The sequence below is a fragment of the Cyprinodon tularosa genome, unplaced genomic scaffold, assembly GCF_016077235.1.
Source record: "Cyprinodon tularosa strain WSP-4 unplaced genomic scaffold, ASM1607723v1 ctg1121, whole genome shotgun sequence".
NCBI classification, from domain to species: domain Eukaryota; kingdom Metazoa; phylum Chordata; class Actinopteri; order Cyprinodontiformes; family Cyprinodontidae; genus Cyprinodon; species Cyprinodon tularosa.
In genome coordinates this window covers 47574-66958 of record NW_024037918.1, presented here as the reverse complement: position 1 = coordinate 66958, position 19385 = coordinate 47574, and the positions used below count along the sequence as shown (strand labels likewise).

Genomic DNA, 19385 nt, shown 5'->3' with positions numbered 1-19385 from the left:
CAAATCTTTTTTGTAGTGTGTTATGTGGCTTAAAATCTAAATCTTTAAATCTAAATGTAAATGTTTTGCTTAAAAATAAAGCGTACACCAGCAAGATAAGTGTTACCCATATGTGAAATATAGTTGTAATATCTATTTGGATACATCAGTTTGGATTGTCTGAAGGCAATAACGGATCATGTTCTGGGTTTACCTTATAAAAGTTAATATAATATAAATGTATTCTTTAAACAATATAATATATAAAATTGAAATATGTGTTTCCTTATGTTTAACAATCTAAAGGCCTTTTAAATAATCCAGCAAGACATGTTTTCCATTAGCAACGCATTTTATTTGTCTTTACACTAAAGTTAAATGAATTTGCAGCAACCTCTTTCCTCCATTCATTTCTTTTTTGTTAATCCCAAAACATACAGAGATGCCATATATGGTTTACACAATTTTACAAGCCTATGAAATCTATAATGATAAATCAGGTTTCAAAGACTCAGATTATAAAAGCCTTACATTTCATGTGGCTGATTCAAACCATCTGGGAATAGAAAAGCACAGACACAGTATACACACAAAACTATTGAACTTTTATATTTAATAATGTTCAGTTCAGTAATTTAATATCAATATTCAGTGCATGACATTCATAGGTTTAAAATAAGGCTTTTATTTGTGATTCTTTCACCCCTGTGGTTCATCTTTAATTGCAAAAGGTGATGAACGCTTCGGGCTAGGAAAAGTTTATTTAGAATCAACCAAAGTGGTGTTTAAAAAAACTGTATGAATCAAATCATAGATAAACTAATGAAGCAGCTTAACAAAATTGAAATCAATTACAAGTTAGCTAGGAAAACAACAAATGTCCTATAGATTTGTTCTGGCAGATAAATGCAAAATGTTCATTGAAAGGAAGAAAAGTATGATACAAATTAAAAACAAAAAGGAGAAAAGATGCAAATGTAGGTTTCTTTTGTTTTAAAACATGGTTTTCTATTCAGCGTTTGCTTTTTCTCAAGTCATGTCCCATGAGGCAGGCAAACACCGTCATCACCATTTTATTTTTCACCTCCACCAGGTCATCAGGCAGGGCGTAGACTCGAGCGCCGATCTTACGGGCCAAGGAGATTGCATACCTTGGAGAGAAAAAAAAGAAAGGAAACAAATCACACAATGAAAAGGAAGAGAAAAAACCCCCAAAAGAGATGAAAAAGAATTTCCGTCTTTACTTGGCATTGTTGAGTTTCTCATCATTCTTCAACACCCCCTTTTCTCCTCTCTTCACCATGTCCCACTTCACCATGCCAGGGGCGATGGCGTCAATCAGGTCAATCACAGGCAAACTGGTGCTGATCAGCTTGTCCTGCAGAGAACATAAAACAGAATTACATTCCTCTATAGCTTTGAGTTAACAGAGGTAATCAACAGTCTGCACCTTTGAGTCAAAATGTAAGGTTTGGAGGCAGAAAACAGTTGAAAAACAAATTTATAAGAAGGATAACATTTTAGAAAAAAAAAACATACAATAACCATGGAGCATAAATGTGTTGACCCTTGAACTAATACTACACACACCACCCAGCTACCACCATTTTTACATTTTAGAGCTGCAGCTTAAATATAAACTGATTTGAAAATTCACACACAAAGTTCAATAAGATTTTAGCTGGACCTAAAGGTTTCTAGCTAAAGATAATTACATCCCCCCGTTCCCTCGCTTAAGTTCAGGGAAATAAAGCAAGCTGTTTAATGAGAAAATAGAAAGTATGGGGGGGGGGGGGGGGGGGGAATGACACTAACTGCAAAACAGTTTGACTTGTCTTCTTGTGCCATTTTGACACCAAACATTTGTAATGTCTTTTGTTGTTCCGTGCTTTTTGTAAATATAGATGAATGTTATTATTGTGCAGGTAGACAGATAGACATATGAACAAACCAGACAATGATCTTTCAAAGATCTCGGTTGAATTGGACAGAAAACTAGTTCTGCTGTAACTAAACCAAATATAAAAAAGCAGCAAATTTTTTAAAAGACTCTCCACTTAAAAAAAAAAAATGCACAACCGTGTACCCACTCTGGAGATGGAACACTCATTAAATGTGTGTGCGGGAGCATCCACAAGCCCATTTCTCCTTGTGCACGCTCTGTTTAAAAGTTGCTGTTTTTATCGTTCATACAAGCTTAGTTTCTAAAGGAAGATTTGCAAATTTTCCATTATGTCAGACTCACCACTGGTAAATGAAAATGGGTACAAGCACGTAAGACGGCCTTACGTAAATATAGTATCACCAGAATGATTGACAATTAAGAGGACCACTGATATTGATGATCCACCCGGAAGAAGAGCATCCTCCACTATACTTTAAAACAAAAGATCTGGTTCCACCCACCTTAAAGCTGCTGATGTGTGTCTCCTTTCGACTGTCCTTAAGGGTGGTGTTGACCCAGTTTAGGATAAACTGATCCACATCTTTCTCTTTGTGGCCCAAATTGGACAGAACCATGACAGTGTACCTGAAGAAGGACAAACGGAAAAAATAATCAAGAATGCAAACGAGCAGTTATGATGCCCACTTTTTTTCACCTATAAACTAAATGAAAGAAAGAAAGACTTTTTGGAGCATGCACCTTCTCATCAGCTGCCACACCAAAGCCAGGGTGTGCACACGATCTCCCTCGTTGATGTTTTGTCCTCCAACTCCGACCAGAGAGAAGTTGGCGTCCTCCTTGCTGAGCCTTACGGCATAGTTGCAGTTCTCCAGCTAGAATAAATTTTGTAAAGTTTAGCCTTCCTTGAATTGAACACATGCATGTTTTCATGAGTTTCTGCAACATTTGCATGTCACCTTCTTCATATTTCCTCCCAGTTGAGGATAAGGAGGGTTGTTGACTCTCTTCCAGTCCACAACTACTCGGACTTTTTCTAGAAGCTGCAAAATCACTATGCCATCACAAAGGTCCCTAAAAAAAAAAAAAAAAAGAAACAGGATAAAAATGCTGATAAATATTAACATGGAAAGCTGTTCATTGTTTTTTTTTTTTTTTTTTTTCCATGAATCCCTATAAACTACAGTACTGGATCATCATGTATCTATAAAGGTCTTTCAAAAAAAAATAAGTGTGAAGATACATAAAAAGAGCCAGTTTTAGCTATGGTTTAGTGAGGTTTCATACTATATCTCCAGAAAAACTCCAAAGGGAACAACTTATAAAAGTTGTGTTTCCTATCTGAATTTCAAACATATTTGATAATTTAGTTGGTTAGCATGCAAATTAAAGAGTATTCTTTAGGTGAAGGGTTATAAAGGTTTAGCAGCACAAAAGAGAAAAGACATGATGGACTTGTTGGAAGTCAAGGTTGCCGACCCTGAATCTATTAATCAGAGCAGCTGCCAATAGACCCGTTGTATCCTTCTCATCACTTTGAAGCTCAAATGTCAAAATCTGTTGACACTATTTTATCTCTTAAGTCACATACTTCTCAGATGTGGGCCTTTAAGTAAAAAGGTAAAAAAGCAGTTGTTTTGTTCATAATCATGTGTTAGAATGTGTCATGGTCCTGCTCTGATTGTTCCTGTTAACCATTTGTTGTCCTCTGCTGCCCTCTTGTGTCCTCTGTTTCTCTGTCCTGCCAAGCACCTGCTGCCAATTTCCTCGTCAGCTCTCTCTCTGTCTCTGTCCCCTTTAAAAGCCCTCCCTGTTCAGCTCCTGTTTGCTGGATCCTCGTCAAACATCCTGTCTAACTTCTGTCTGTGTACCTCATCTCTCCCTGGTTCCTAGTTTGGATTTACCACTGATGTCTCCTTGGTTCAGGTTCGTTTGCTGTTTACTTTTGGACTCTGATTCCTGCTCCTGGATCTGTGAACTTTAATAAAACCACTTTCACCTCTGCCTACTGGTCCCTGCGTTTGGGTCCTCCATACAAACACCGATTTCATGACAGAGGGATCCAGCCAACAACATGGACCCAGCAGAGAACCAGGCATGTGAACTCCTCAGCCCTCCCCATATACAGGAGTCTGACCTGTGGAGCTTTTTTTATGGGGAGAAAGAAGATTTTTTTTTGTTCCTGCCACCGCCATCAGCTCCAAGAGCCCCTCGGCGGGGGCTCCAAGCCTCCAAGGCCCCTCAGCGGGCGCTTAAAGCCTCCAAGGCCCCTAAGCGGGCGCCCCAAGCCTTCAAGTCCCCCTCCATGGTGGTTCCTCTGCTGCAGTGGGCGGCCCCTTTGGAGGCTGTTCCTGAGCCGCAGTGGGCAGCCCCGTCCGAGCCTGATCCTGTTCCTGAGACGCAGTGGGCGGCCCCGGCCTAGCCTGATCCTGTTCCTGAGCCGCAGTGGGCGGCCCCGGCCGAGCCTGAACCTGTTCCTGAGCCGCAGTGGGCGGCCTCGTCTTATCCTGTTCCTGAGCCGCGGTGGGCGGCCCAGTCTGATCCTGTTCCTGAGCCGCAGTCGACGGCTCCCTCTGAGGCTGTTCCAGAGCCGCGGTCGACGGCCCCCTCTGAGCCTGTTCCAGAGCCGCGGTCGACGGCCCCCTCTGAGCCTGTTCCAGAGCCGCGGTCGACGGCCCCCTCTGAGCCTGTTCCAGAGCCGCGGTCGACGGCCCCCTCTGAGGCTGTTCCAGAGCCGCGGTCGACGGCTCCCTCTGAGGCTGTTCCAGAGCCGCAGTCGACGGCTCCCTCTAAGGCTGTTCCAGAGCCGCAGTCGACGGCTCCCTCTAAGGCTGTTCCAGAGCCGCAGTCGACGGCTCCCTCTAAGGCTGTTCCAGAGCCGCAGTCGACGGCTCCCTCTGAGCCTGTTGCAGAGCAACAGAGGCGGGGGCGGCGTCCTCCCCGGCGCATCCTGCTGAAGCGGGGGCGGCGTCCTCCCCGGCGCATCCTGCTGAAGCGGGGGCGGCGTCCTCCCCGGCGCATCCTGCTGAAGCGGAGGCGGCGTCCTCCTCGGCGCATCCTGCTGAAGCTGAGGCGGCGTCCTCCTCCTAGGTTCCTGCTGCATTGGAGACGCCGGCCTCCAGAGCGTCTCTCTCAGCTCCGGCCCCACGGCCGGCCTCCAGAGCGTCTCTCTCAGCTCCGGCCCCACGTCCGGCCTCCAGAGCGTCTCTCTCAGCTCCGGCCCCACGGCCGGCCTCCAGAGCGTCTCTCTCAGCTCCGGCCCCACGGCCGGCCTCCAGAGCGTCTCTCTCAGCTCCTGCCCCACGGCCGGCCTCCAGAGCGTCTCTCTCAGCTCCGGCCCCACGGCCGGTCTCCAGAGCGTCTCTCTCAGCTCCGGCCCCACGGCCGGTCTCCAGAACGTCTCTCTCAGCTCCGGCCCCACGGCCGGTCTCCAGAACGTCTCTCTCAGCTCCGGCCCCACGGCCGGTCTCCAGAGCGTCTCTCTCAGCTCCGGCCCCACGGCCGGTCTCCAGAGCGTCTCTCTCAGCTCCGGCCCCACGGCCGGTCTCCAGAGCGTCTCTCTCAGCTCCGGCCCCACGGCCGGTCTCCAGAGCGTCTCTCTCAGCTCCGGCCCCACGGCCGGTCTCCAGAGCGTCTCTCTCAGCTCCGGCCCCACGGCCGGTCTCCAGAGCGTCTCTCTCAGCTCCGGCCCCACGGCCGGTCTCCAGAGACTTTTTGTTTCCCTCGCCCACCCTGGGTGGGTTGTTTTTAGTTTCTGGACATTTTAGGGCGTCTGGGATCCGCCCTTAGGTGGGGGGTACTGTCATGGTCCTGGTCTGATTGTTCCTGTTATCCATTTGTTGTCCTCTGCTGCCCTCTTGTGTCCTCTGTTTCTCTGTCCTGCCAAGCACCTGCTGCCAATTTCCTCGTCAGCTCTCTCTCTGTCTCTGTCCCCTTTAAAAGCCCTCCCTGTTCAGCTCCTGTTTGCTGGATCCTCGTCAAACATCCTGTCTAACTTCTGTCTGTGTACCTCATCTCTCCCTGGTTCCTAGTTTGGATTTACCACTGATGTCTCCTTGGTTCAGGTTCGTTTGCTGTTTACTTTTGGACTCTGATTCCTGCTCCTGGATCTGTGAACTTTAATAAAACCACTTTCACCTCTGCCTACTGGTCCCTGCGTTTGGGTCCTCCATACAAACACCGATTTCATGACAGAATGGCCAAGTTGAAGTCCAGCCTAAATGCCATTAATATTATGCAAGAAAGACTTGATAAAAAGGCTCTTTATTTAATCTGACTAAGCCTAAGCTTCACTGTAAGGAAGAGCTAGCAAATATATTCTAAATTCTTCATTTACCAAGTTGTACCCTAGAAGAAGCAAAATAATGGATACAAACTATGAATGCAAAGGTGGAAGAAAAGATTTGTTTTATTTGTGAAAATAATAGGAATCATGAGGCAATCAAAAACATTTAAAAATTAAGACAGAAGTAGGAACAATTCTGTAAGGACCTGCATGTATCCCCCATCTGAAACCTTAGAGTTTTATGTTCTGCATTTCTTTGTCTATGTTTCCATCTTTTCCCTGTTAAACAGCACAGTCACATATTGGCTATCCATGTGGAAATTAAGTACTTATATCGTCAGATTAGAATAATTACCCTCATATACAACTGATGACCTACCGATAAAGATGGTTTACACGTGGAGAGACACCTAGGGAGTTCATCCAGTTACGGAATGTTTTCTCTTCCCTGGTTTCAGCTGACAACACATAAATACAAGATATAGGTTATCATTCTCCGACCCCGCCTCATATGCTGAACATTTCAAACATTACAACGATACACCTTAATATGTCTTAGTATTTTCTGATTTTCTGTTGATCCATAAACATCACTCACGCTCTATGTGTTCCCCTTCCAGGTTAAACTTAGGCTTGTGCAGACCAGGATGCATGTTAAACAAGTTGGCCACAAAGGCCAGGTTGAGTTTGATGTTTCCAGACGTGACGTCACGGGGAGAAACAAACTGCCTGCAGTCCAACTTGGCTGCTTCCTGCAGCATTAGCTCAGCCCTTCGCTCCAAATCCCACTCCTGTATATATACAAACGTACATGCACTGTAACAGATGTGGCCGTGGTGAGGATCTGCTCAAGTTCACTGAAGCAAAAGCGACTTACATTGAGGCCAGCCATGTTGATTTTGATCCCCATGTGGAATTCATCTTCATCTCGTGGGGAAATCTGGTCCAACAGGTAGAAGTAGGCCCTTGAGTCCTTTAAAGGCAACAAATAAATATTTATTGCATGACTGTATAAGTATAATGTCTAGTGATAAACACTGATAAGTACCTTGATATCAGAGCTGAAATTGCTGATTTGTTCTGTTCCTGCATTGATTAGGTGGTAGTTGACCCATCGTAGAAGAAGCTCCTCAGGAGACAGAGACATGAGATGCTCTATGTCCTCTCCTTCCATCAGAATGGAAATCAAGCCTGGACAGAGACAGGATTGAGCTCAACATTTCAGTTTTCCTGGTGAGAAACGTCAACTGTGTCATACCGGTAAATAAAACTCATATGAAAGAAAGTGAGAATTATTTTAATTGAATTCATCTGAGTGAGTGAGTGAGTGAGTGAGTGAGTGAGTGAGTGAGTGAGTGAGTGAGTGAGTGAGTGAGTGAGTGAGTGAGTGAGTGAGTGAGTGAGTGAGTGAGCCTTTGAGCAAGCGAACGAGTGAGTGAACTGACCTTCGTTCCTGGAGATTTCGATATCAGCAAAGAGGCCGACCTTGATAATCTGCCACAGGAGTCCCAGGACCAGGTGGGGTTTCCCAGCCATCAGGTCATGTGCATCGATGCTCACCACCGTGCAGCCAATTGCCAAGGCTGAGTTCAGGGCTAAGACAATGTTTTCCTAAGAATGCACATAAAAACATGTTGGCTTTGATGAAGAATATTATAAACTGTTTAACAAAGTAGTGTTATCTCTATCTATAAACAGTCAATACATATTATCAAAAAAAGCTAGTGATACCAAAAGGTTTACGTTAGACAGAGCGTTTTTCCCCTTTCCTCTTTAGATAGTAAACTGTAAGCATTCTGTCATTTTGTTCTTCTTTGTTTCCATTGGTGATTACTGAGCCACACTGCCTGTTGTATATATGGTATATAGCTATGTACTATATACTTTATATAGTATGTTTTATGTTTTATATTGTATATAGCTATAGATTCTGTATTCTGTTTATGTATATACATTTTGTCTGCACCATCAACACTAAGTCAAATTCTTTGTAAGTGCAAACCTACTTGTCAATAAACTTGTTTCTGATCATTAGTAGTGATGCCCTTTTGGGCACTGATCTGTAGACTAAAACATACATGAAATCTATAAAGACAACATATTGAGAATTTAGTCCTTGTGTGTCTCTGTTTTAAACTTTGAGGATAAATGGACCTTTATACGCTGTGATTTGAACAATTACATACATATCAGTGAAGTCATTGATAGGATCATTAAAGTTATTTCCTCCCAGGGAGATGGGTCGTGGTTGCACTTTAGGCATTGGACCGCAGAAATATGAAGCCACCTCCTCAGTTGGACTTTTTGAATGAACTTTTTCAAAACTGAGGCCAGACATGAGTGGATTGTCACTGAATGGGGATAGCCTACTTTATCAATTACAGTACATGCCTTGCCATAAAAGAACCACAGAATGACATGTTTCCTGCCACAGCAGCTTTTTTTCTCTTTCTTTTATGCTTAGAAGATTAGCTGTCTTTTCATGCCATTCCTTTATGTCACTGTTTTCATCAGAGGAAAAGTTAGAATCTGGATACAGTATTGTGTATTTTATAAAATTGCGAGAAAACATGCCATCCGGAATCTCCCTCTGTGTCAAAAGTCTGTCCTCAAGGGCTGCTGTCCTGCAGGTTTTAGAGGTTTTCCTGCTGCTGCACAGCTGATTTCAATTGATAGCTGATTAAAAGGCTTTTTAATATATATTTAAGCGGGGAAACCTCTAAAGTCTTTGGACGTTGGACATGCTTGCTCTACTATGTTTCACTTGCTAATCCGTTGACTATAAATCTTATCAGTGAAGTCTTATAAGTGAAATTATATAAACTTACACCGTATGGCTGATTGCTTCTGTGCTCATAGCTGCTATGAGATCTAACATGGAGCATTCAGGTTTGGTGCAGAGTTATAAATAGTGTAGAGATATACTCACCCTCCTTGTGAATGTGGTAAGTTTCTTTGTGTTGATGACTCGTTCATCGATTGTGTCTGGCTGGGACAGGTTGATGAGCTTACTGAAAGAAAAAAAAAGGAGTAGGAGAGGTTGGTTAAAGGGAAGCTTAGGAGAGTGACTGACGCCCTATGTGAAGAGCCTCAGCCCATGCAAAGGTCCACCATGCAGTGAGAAAATTATGCACATCTAAGATGAACATCTATAAAGCAATATAACATGTTATCAGACTGATTCTCCTGCAACCTTTGCAGCAACATAAAACACTGAACGCCATGTTCTGAGTGCTCAATGCAAATCCCCATCTAAGGTTAACTGAACTTGTTTAATGGTTATACAAAGTACAACTGCGCAAAAAATCGCAACTCACTATCATGGCAGCAATACACAAGTGGTACTCATTAATAGCTATATTATCTAAAAAAAAAAGCCCTTTATATTATACTTCACTATATAGTCTAAACTGTATATACATATATAGTATACATACTATATATATATATATATATATATATATATATATATATATATATATATATATAAAGTGTAAATATATTTATATATATGTATATAATTGTGCATATATGTATATATATGTTTAGCAGGAAGGTTACTCTACTTAAAGTTAATTTAAGAGACGGAGGGGGAGTATGAAAAATACATTTTACTTCTTATACCCCTTTTCAGACAATTTACATTAATCAATGTTAGTTCTCTGGCTATGTATACTAACAGGTTTATTTGGTGGAGGGTTTTGTTTCTATTTATGTTCAGATGAATTTATTTAGTTTGGAAATTGGTGTTATTGAAATTGTCTTAAATTGTCTGAAATAAATTCCTTTTCATGCACTTATTCATTCATTCATTCTTTCATTCATAAACAAACTAATATTTAACTTAAACCCATAGTTTCTTGGTATTTAATGGATGATTTATATACATATAACATTTATTTAAGTCGTTTTACTCCCTTTCAAAGCTTGAGTAATATCTTACATAGTAATAAACTGAGGTATAATTGTATATTATACGCCTGACTGTATTTTAGCAAAAAATTGTGGGGGTTTTTTGTTTTGTTTTTTTTTTATCCAGGGAGATACTGATGAAAATGTTGAAACATAATTCTGTATTACCAAAAAAGTATTCTGTAATATTGAACTGGGTCTTACTGAGTTGTAATTCAGTAAGACCCAGTTGTACCAATGGGGTATGTGGGTAAAATCAATGAAAGATGCACAGGATGTTTGTATTGTTACATACTTCTGTAAAAGTGCATGTGTTTATGTCGTACCAGAGCAGGATGCCATCACGGAGTGAGGCAAAAAGGCTCTCATCAGTTGGGTCTACAGGCAGCAGGTGTTTGCAGTCAGGATCCTTTGCCAAAGATTTGTTGATCCATCTAGCGAAGGCTACTTTCTCCTCATCTGAACAAACAAGAATTGAAGGTTAAGATGCTAAGTTAGAAACTTTAAACAGTCCCTGATTCTGTCTGATCGGGCACAAAGAGTGCACTCTCTGTGTGTTAAAAATGTTTAACATTTCAGTGATTTAGACCTTTGCAAGGTTTTAAAATGACCCAACTCTGACATTAAAGTCATACATTACATATGGCCAAAATATTAACAACTATATTAAAACAAAACAGTATACTTTCAACACACTAAACCAATATAAAACATACCCAAGGACATGCAAAGGGTTGCATGTTTTTATGGTTTGTCTGTTGGGGGATTTTTTTTATATACATGGATAATCAAATGAATGAAATATATTTATTTACTTTCTTTAAGGAATTCACACAATAATGACCTCATGATCATGTTACTGTACTTGTTATTTGAAATATGACTGATGTATTTAAGTTAGGTTTTATTTATATCAGCTTTGCACATTTTCAGACAACTGTTTGGCACAATGGAGATAAAAACAGACATTACATGAGGGAATCCAACTAGAAACAATGATAAACTAATTACTTATATGCTAATGGCTGTGTGGAGAATGACATAGGACACAGATGTGTTAATCAGGAGACAATATGAATCAGCTGAGTCAAAAGGTAAGCAGGGGGCACTGAGGGAAACAGACCAAATAATACAGAGGAAATTAACTAAACTGCAAGAAAGCAAATTAAGGGTGAAGGATAAGTACTAACCCAGGGCAGTAATACACATAAACTAAGAAGCTAAACACAAACACATGCACTAATGTGAAAAGAATAGAATGAACCTAAACAAACAAACAAACAAAAAAAATAATCTGAAATACTTAAGATAAAAGAAAATATAAACCATTGGAGATTATGTCACTGGAAGGTGAACCTTTAAAATAAAAAATCTGTCCCTTCTCCATATATATTGCCCTCAATTTACTTTCATGCATCAACTCTGAACAGCAGAAGAAAAGCATCCCCACAGCATGATTACGCCGCCACCAAGCTAAAGTGCAATTCACCACGTGTAAACGCATAACCTTATCTCAGACAAATTTTGAAAATTGTGCTAAGAGACAGTGTAGTGTGGGGATCAGTGAGTGGTCAGAATGAGAGAAAGGGGCAGCTAGCTTATTCTAGCCTAGCTTGGCTTAACCATGTTTAAACACGGAGAGTGAGGTATCCCGGTAGTTACACTGTAAAATTCAACTTAGACATCTTTGACATAAATATTGCAGCACTAAAAGAAAGAAAATAATAAAAAGAAAAAGAAAATGCACAGAAAAATTACAATAATATCATAGTTCATACTTTCTATCCTTAAAAAAAAAGAGTGGAGATGGTGTTTAATGGTGATGTGCTGTGTTAGTTTTCTATCACACATAGGGCCAGATCTATCAAAGATTTGCGTGTATAAAAACGTGAGCTATTTCACTGCGCACGCTAAAAAATTTACAAACTGATCTATCAACAGAGTGCTAAAAGGATTTGGTCTTTAAAACGTGCTAAATAGCGCCTCTTATCCATTTAGTACTTTTTCAGCAATGAATATGCAATATGGGGCGTTTACACACAAAAGTGCGTCTTGTGGGAGGAGAACATGTAAATATATTAATTTAGCACTCGCAAAGTGATTTATCAAACCTGAAAGCAATTTTGCTAACGGTATCTGACTCTATATTTAACATGTTTCAAAAGAAGGTGCAAATAGTCTGTATGCGTAATTACGCACACATGGCAGCGGTTATTGTCGCAAGAAGGAGACATCGAAATGAAGCAAGGAGACGCAGAGAAGGCATTTTTTCACTCCGTGTGAATATTTTTGGAATGAACGAGGAAGAGATCATTAAAACATGTCATTTATCCAGCATTGCCATTTTGGAGCTGTTGGGGGAACTCCGAATGGATTTGGAGCCAGCCACAAGGAGGACCCACGCAATACCAGATATCACAAAACTCCTTGCAACATTGGACTTTTTTGCATCTGGGTCATTCCAGCGTACGGTTGCAGCGAGAGCTGGGATCTCCCAATCTCATTTTTCCGAAGTGCTGTCCGACGTTCTAAATGCCATGTCGCCCTGACGCCCTACCGGAGAACCCCGACCTCCCCCCTGCGCCTGTGGAGCAACATGCCAATGCTGCGGGGGTGCGTACGCGCAGTAATCTCATCCACAGTCACTTCTTGTGAGCCATTTGGTATGTGCATTTTTCTACAGGCCAATACAAAACACCTGTTTTTTTTTTTTTTTTTTTACTGCAGTGAAGTAGAAATTCAGCCACATACCACCTTAGGGAATAAAGGTTAGGGAATAAAGGTTGCCAAAGTTTTATTTTTTTAATATAGGCTATATATATATATATATATATATATATATATATATATATATATATATATATATATATATATATATATATATATATATATATATATATATATATATATATATATATATATTTCTTTTTTTATTATTATTATTATTTTTTTTTTTGGAGGGGGTGGGGGTGTCACTGTAAGATTTAAATTTCTTAATGCACTAGTTTGTACAAACTACAAACTACTTTGCCGCAAACCACAAAAAGCGCAAAACCATAATTTAAATACGGTGTCTCCAACAGTTTTGCACTTTCCACCAGATATGCAATCACTCTTGTTAAATCACCCGCAAACCATGGTTCAGCCCCTCGCGCAAAATTCCAGTTTGCGAGCGCAAATTACTGCACGCAAAATTGGATCTTGATAAATCCGGCCCATAGTATTTTGCATGTGCTCTAATGCACAAGTGTTGGATGACACAAAAGGCCTTTATATTTTACATTACTCCTTTTTAAACATTGTTTAATATTTAGCTTATTTTAAAATCAGTGCATTGGGTTGAATTTGGGATATCGGAGCAAAGACAGCTAAATACAAATGCACAACAAATATTTTTCTTTTATCTTAAATTTCGCTAACCACACCTTGCTTCCAGCCTATGCTTTATTGATATATAGGACAGAATGTCAGTAAGTCACTCTATGGTGTAATGAGGTAAGTCCATGTACATTGAACCTACGTTTAAATCCTGAAAGGACAGCTGGTGTAAAAACTCTGCCAAGTCTTTATGCAAGTTCTAATGACTTGCCCTGATGAGCCCTAGATAAGGAAGCAACCAAAATGACTCACTCACATAAAAGCCCAATAACTTACACTGAATCTTGTAACATTGTAACATGAAAGGACAAGGAAATGTTCATGAGTTAATACTGTTTTGCCCTTATGTTAAAAATGACTTATATAGGTGTGGTCGGAAAATTTAGATTGATCTTGTCCTATATATTTAGTTATGCTATTTATCCAGTGAGAAATGTTTTTACTCAGTTTGTTTCACCTGTAAGGCTGAGAAAATTTCTGAGTGAGGGGTTGCTTCGGACAAAACATTCTTATTCCCACAACAAGCTAAATTGTTTCTCATAGTTTGTTAAAGTGTGTTTAATTTGTTTTGACTCTGACACAACCTTCTAAGTTTTTTCATCAACATAAGTAACAGAGACAAACTCTGTCAAGTCAGAACAGGGCTGATTACTGTGCCGTAAGGGCTGCATAATGAGCCGTTCTCTCTTTGCAAAGATAAGAAAATGAAGTGCCGACTGAGTGAAATCCATTGATCTCCATTTATTTAACTAGGGTGAATAGTTGAATTATTTTTTCCCAACTACAATAGGCATTGTTACTAACACACCCAACGGCATACACACACACCAAGTATCTCGGTTAAATTGATCATTATTATTGTAGATAAAAACAAACCAATAACATTTTGTTTAAAAGCTGTATGATTTTTTTTCTCACCTGAATAGGAGTGCTGTGTTCCCTCGCAGGAGACTCCAGAAAGGCCTCCGAAAGAGTAAATCCCATCTTTTTTAGAGAGGACTCTTTTGAATGACTCACTGATCTCCTTACTCTTCAGATCTTGGTAAATCTGACACACGAACACACTTTGTTACTGCACCTGAAGTTAGGCGGTGAAGTCAGACTGTGATTGGATCAGGACTCACGGAAACAAATTCACTGAAGCTGATCTTTTCATCTTTGTTAGCATCTCCAGCGTTGAAGCTCTCAACAATCTGCCTCACTTTGTACCCAGGCAGGTGGAGGCTCGCCTCTCTGAACAGCTCCTGGAGCTCAAAGTCACTCACATAGCCACTGTTGTCAATATCTAGACAAAAGAACAAAAAAACAAAAACATGGACATACATTTGTATATTTGAATACATGTTTTTAAGGATTTCAGAGTAGTTCTCAAATACAAATTAGGCTTTTATTAAGATTAATTCTTTTTTGTGGTAATTACTAAACACAACCAGATTTCTATTGTTTTCTACCTCTGTGTTTAATAAGATATCAGTGACGCAACTTGGGGACAGAACACTCGAGACTTGGTTTACACTAACATGAAATAGATAGATCACAATTTGACAGCATGTTCATAAAAAATTTATGATCCCCAAAAAATAGGGTTCTGTTTATAGACTTCTTGGGTTTATCTAATTATAGGGATATAAATTCAATAACTGAACAGCAGCAGAAATTTAAACAATTATTTTACTGGGGTTCTTGGGACTCTTCCTTACAACTCCTGTCCTCAGAATCCAAAATGGCTGCAGAACAATAAAGTCATATTGGCAGCTGCAATGGTGCTCAAATATTCAAACATGCAGACATTTTTATTGTTTTAGATAATTAATGCAAAAGAGCCTGGTGATGTAACAAATTAATTGACAAAAACGTCCAATTCCACAGCCAGCACTCTGATCCTCATGCTCAGTAGCCTTACAATTCAGTTTGTCAAAAAATAATTTGCATAATATCTACCTTTTGAATATTCAATACAAAGTTAACCTGTCCTAAAAATGTGCAACGTAAGCATCACACTTTGAGAACTATATCTGCGTTAGTTATCAGATTTATAATGCAGTTATCAACTTCCTTGAAAGATATGGAGATATATGACTATCAGAAAGGAAAAACCATGTTTTCATGTATGTTATATTTATTTGATATGAGCCATTCAGTACCTAAAAGCACAAAATCTAAGCTGTTCTTGGATCTTCTGCCTCAATGCACATGTTAGAGTTTTCACGCACCTTCAGATTAGGGTAAGCAGTTTATAAAACTACTAACCGATATGTGATAAAACAATGCATTTAAACTAATTTGTAGAACAAATAAAAACATATGAATCCCTGATAGTGTAAATGTGATTATATCTACTCATGTTTCTGGGTCTCTGGGGTTTCTGAAGTGAAAGAGCTTCCTGTCACTGTCATGATCTTGGCACTGATGACTCACTTAATTACTCATTTCATTCACCTGTCTAACTCTGCACCGTTTCTCATCACTGCTCATCTGATCCACAGGCTCCTGCCTCTATTTAAGGTGCTTGCATCCATTCATCACGGCCAAATTACGCTTGTTCTCTCTGGCAGGTGGTAAGAGTGTTTTTAGAGTTCCTAGGTGTTTCTGATTTCCTGATCCTGACCTGTTCTGCCTTTCAATCACTGAATCTGCCTGTTCATGTTCTGATATGTTTGCCTCAACTATCTTTGGACTCCTGGATCTCTGAGCCTGCCTGCTCCTGTTCTGATTTCCAGCATGCTCTTTGGGGATGCAGCATCTGGGACACTCTGGCCGGCGAAGCTCACATCTTTGTTGGCTGCCAATTGTCTGAATCCTACCTAATTCTCTGGGCACAAACTGTAAAACCAGGTAAGTGACTTACGGCTTCCTAATCATCCTCAGTCAGATTATCATGGTCACTAACCTGTGTTTCTCTCCTGTAGAGTTTTCTGCCTTACATGCCCTAGCCACTGCAGATCTGAAGCTGGTTTTAAATAAACACTTTTTTAATGATCCCACTGTCTTGCCTTGAATACTGGATCCCTCTGTTCTAAGTAATGATGGTCACAGAGAAGATATTTGCTGGTGCCTGGGTAGATCAATGTTGCTGCACACCTGAGAACACTTCTCCATAAAGATGATTAGGGTGTAAATAAGGAGATCAAGGACCATCTCTCTTTGTTGGATGATTTCCTCTGATGATATTCCAGCAAAAGAGCTAAACCAGGAATATCTTTGTTGAACATTTTTCTTCTTGTGAATCTCTTTAATGGGAACTCTTGTTATTGTTCCAAACAACCAGTGAACCTCAGTTGCTTTCTGATCTCCACGGAAAAGGTATACCTGTATGCAGCAGCTCTCAGTCTTCGTCGGCTCCCTGCCTGCTCTCCAGCAGCTCATCTTTTGCAAGTGACAATGTTATCTGATCTCACATGCAGTCTCCCGGAACTTAGGGGTCCAGTCTGCAAAGCCTGCAGAATCAAATCCCTACAGATCCATGCTACCTCCCCTTCAAATCTGAAGTAGGCAAATCAATCAGTGAACGGTTGTCATCAACCAACTCCTTTCTGATTTCTCCTTCCTTTCTTCTGTCAGACAAACCAGACAGTTCATCTGTCTTCTGCAGTACTCCTATTACAGATTCTTGTTGCTTTTTACATAATACATTAAAACTCAATGGTTTTGAGATTCTGCATGTGGGTCAAAAAGCTCCAAACCAAAATTACGGAATTTAAATCTAAGCTGTTCTTTGATCTTCTCACTCAGTGTAAATATTTGCGTTTTAACATGCCTTCAGATTATGATAAACAGTCCATAAAAATACAGACCCATATGTTATCAATTAATTACATCTGGACTCAATGCCTAGATCTAATTGCAAGAACACCTTGTTCCTTATAGAAAGCATGTCTACTTTTATTTCTTCGCTGTTTAAACCGTCTATTATTGAACAAATATTTTCCTGCTGAACAAAATACCAAATCCATTTTAGGGATTCAAATGATAAACCATCAAATATGAAAGTAAGAAAGATAAGGTGCAAGGCAACAAAGTCTTAAAAGTTAACATATAAAGACTGGAGTGCAGTTGAAATGATCAAATGTTGTATATGAAGCCCTGATAACATGTTATATCTTCTCATGTTTCATTGGCATAACATGAAGGAGAATAAAAGTAAAATGACGTGCAGTTTTGTTGATTGAAGATTACTTCGGTGTCCGTGTCCTTTTCCTGTTTAATAATTTCATCAAGGACAGACAAGATACTTTGATCTTTAATTGATAACTGATTTTTTTTAACTACTTCCTGTTTTTGATTATGGTTATAGATATGTAATTCATTGTGATTAATGTTTATACCTGGTTTATTTCTGACCTTTGGTCACCGAGAGCATTTTATAGAACAAGATATAAATTTAGCCTCATACAAATCACTCCCAGTTCTAAAGCAGGATACCGGTTTATGTTATAATTGGCCCATTGGCCCATTCCATTTCAACCCACCTTCAATCCAGAACCAAGAAGAACATCAGCTGAATTTATTTATGCTTACTGCAAAAAATCGGACTGATTTAAGGTTTTGCTGCATCTACTTCTTGTGCACTTATGGTGTGATTCTACAGCTACTACTCACAAACAGCTGTACGTGGAAAGCTTTAATTATTAAACAGAAAAGAAACTAATCATGAAAAGATGAACAATTGGATCATCTTTGGTCAGTCTATATAAGATTTAGAGATTATTAAATGCAATCTAGTTTCCTTCAAAAACAGAAAAATAGCCCTTTAGTCAAAACCAGAACCATAATTGAAATTCATACAGCAGCTTCAGCAACATCAGCTGCAAAATATTTTCCATAAATTACAGTAAAAAGCACACTACCCATATGCTAGACATGACATGCAATTAAATGATTTTCAAAATGCAGTATCCTTTATTATTAAAGCTGATTTTTTTAATACCATCATTTTAAAATAATAAACATATTCTCATTGATTGAAAAAGTCTACAGACATTTCACTTGCACATCTGAACACTCGTCAATTACAAAGTCCACACATGCAAAAATTCAGCCCATAAACATGTAATAAGACTTGTACTGTTATGTGCTTTACAACTGGCAGTAAATGTCTAACTTTGCTCTGTAATCCCAGCAATAAACCTGCAGGTTAAGGCTGTGTGTGAATATGAACAAAAAAGGTAACTGACCAATTTTATTAAAGGCTTCTCGGAGGTCTTCTAGATCCTCTCTGGAAATATGCGTGTAATGAGCATCCATAGCGGCTCCTGTTGTTTGTACCTACAACACAAACGCACAATAAAAATCATTTTGCATAGCTTTCGTAAGATGAATCTTGACGAACACAGAACACATTTAGTGAAGCTTTAAAATGACAGCAAATTTATATACCGGTAAATGAAATGATCTTCTTAATACATTTTTACACTATTAACTACACAGACACATATTCAAACGTATTAATAGTTAGTTTTAACCTAAGGTCAGGAGAGTCAGACTATCATAAGGAAACTAAAGTAAAAATGAAAAAAAAAAAGAAAGTGAATTGTACCTTGATTTAAAGGCCAACTGCAAGAGATGTGTGTTTCTGAGCTCTGCAGCTAGACACTAGAACAGAAAGAAGTTGGATCGTGGAGAAGCCAAGCAGCTGATTACAACTCTCAGGTGGAGTCACTAGGAGAAGGCTGACGGTGAACCTTTGGTCTGCTTAGACCTGTGACGGGCGGAGCTGGAATGTTAACATTTAACCATGGCATCATGCTTTTGTCTTTGAGTCGGGCATGGGGGGTTAAATTGTTCAAGAAGCATTTATCAGTGCTGTGGAATCAACAACAGGTTAAAAATGAATTTAAAAAGTATTATATGACGTAAAAGGAGTTTTACTAAAATGTCTGTCTTATCAGTTCAAATGCTGAGTCAATCAGGAATTAAAAATTGACACTT

At 39.7% G+C, this 19385-nt stretch overlaps 1 protein-coding gene and 1 long non-coding RNA gene across 2 annotated transcripts; one reads left to right on the top strand and one right to left on the bottom strand.

Moving 5' to 3' along the window:
• Window positions 1-310: 310 nt before the first annotated feature.
• On the bottom strand, window positions 311-19150 carry pls1 (plastin 1 (I isoform)). The gene is made up of 16 exons (XM_038300696.1): window positions 18994-19150; window positions 18632-18722; window positions 14582-14742; window positions 14376-14505; window positions 10406-10538; window positions 9097-9178; window positions 7613-7778; window positions 7216-7358; window positions 7045-7140; window positions 6766-6958; window positions 6547-6625; window positions 2842-2956; window positions 2624-2757; window positions 2386-2509; window positions 1224-1357; window positions 311-1130 (listed from the first exon to the last, which is right to left on the bottom strand). Exons 2-16 carry the CDS (start codon window positions 18699-18701, stop codon window positions 992-994), a joined length of 1899 nt encoding a protein of 632 aa, XP_038156624.1. The 5' UTR covers window positions 18702-18722; window positions 18994-19150; the 3' UTR covers window positions 311-991.
• LOC119793470 lies at window positions 15916-16436 on the top strand. Its single transcript, XR_005282100.1, has 3 exons — window positions 15916-16015; window positions 16178-16292; window positions 16367-16436. It is a non-coding gene; the product is annotated as an uncharacterized LOC119793470 (long non-coding RNA).
• Window positions 19151-19385: the final 235 nt, after the last annotated feature.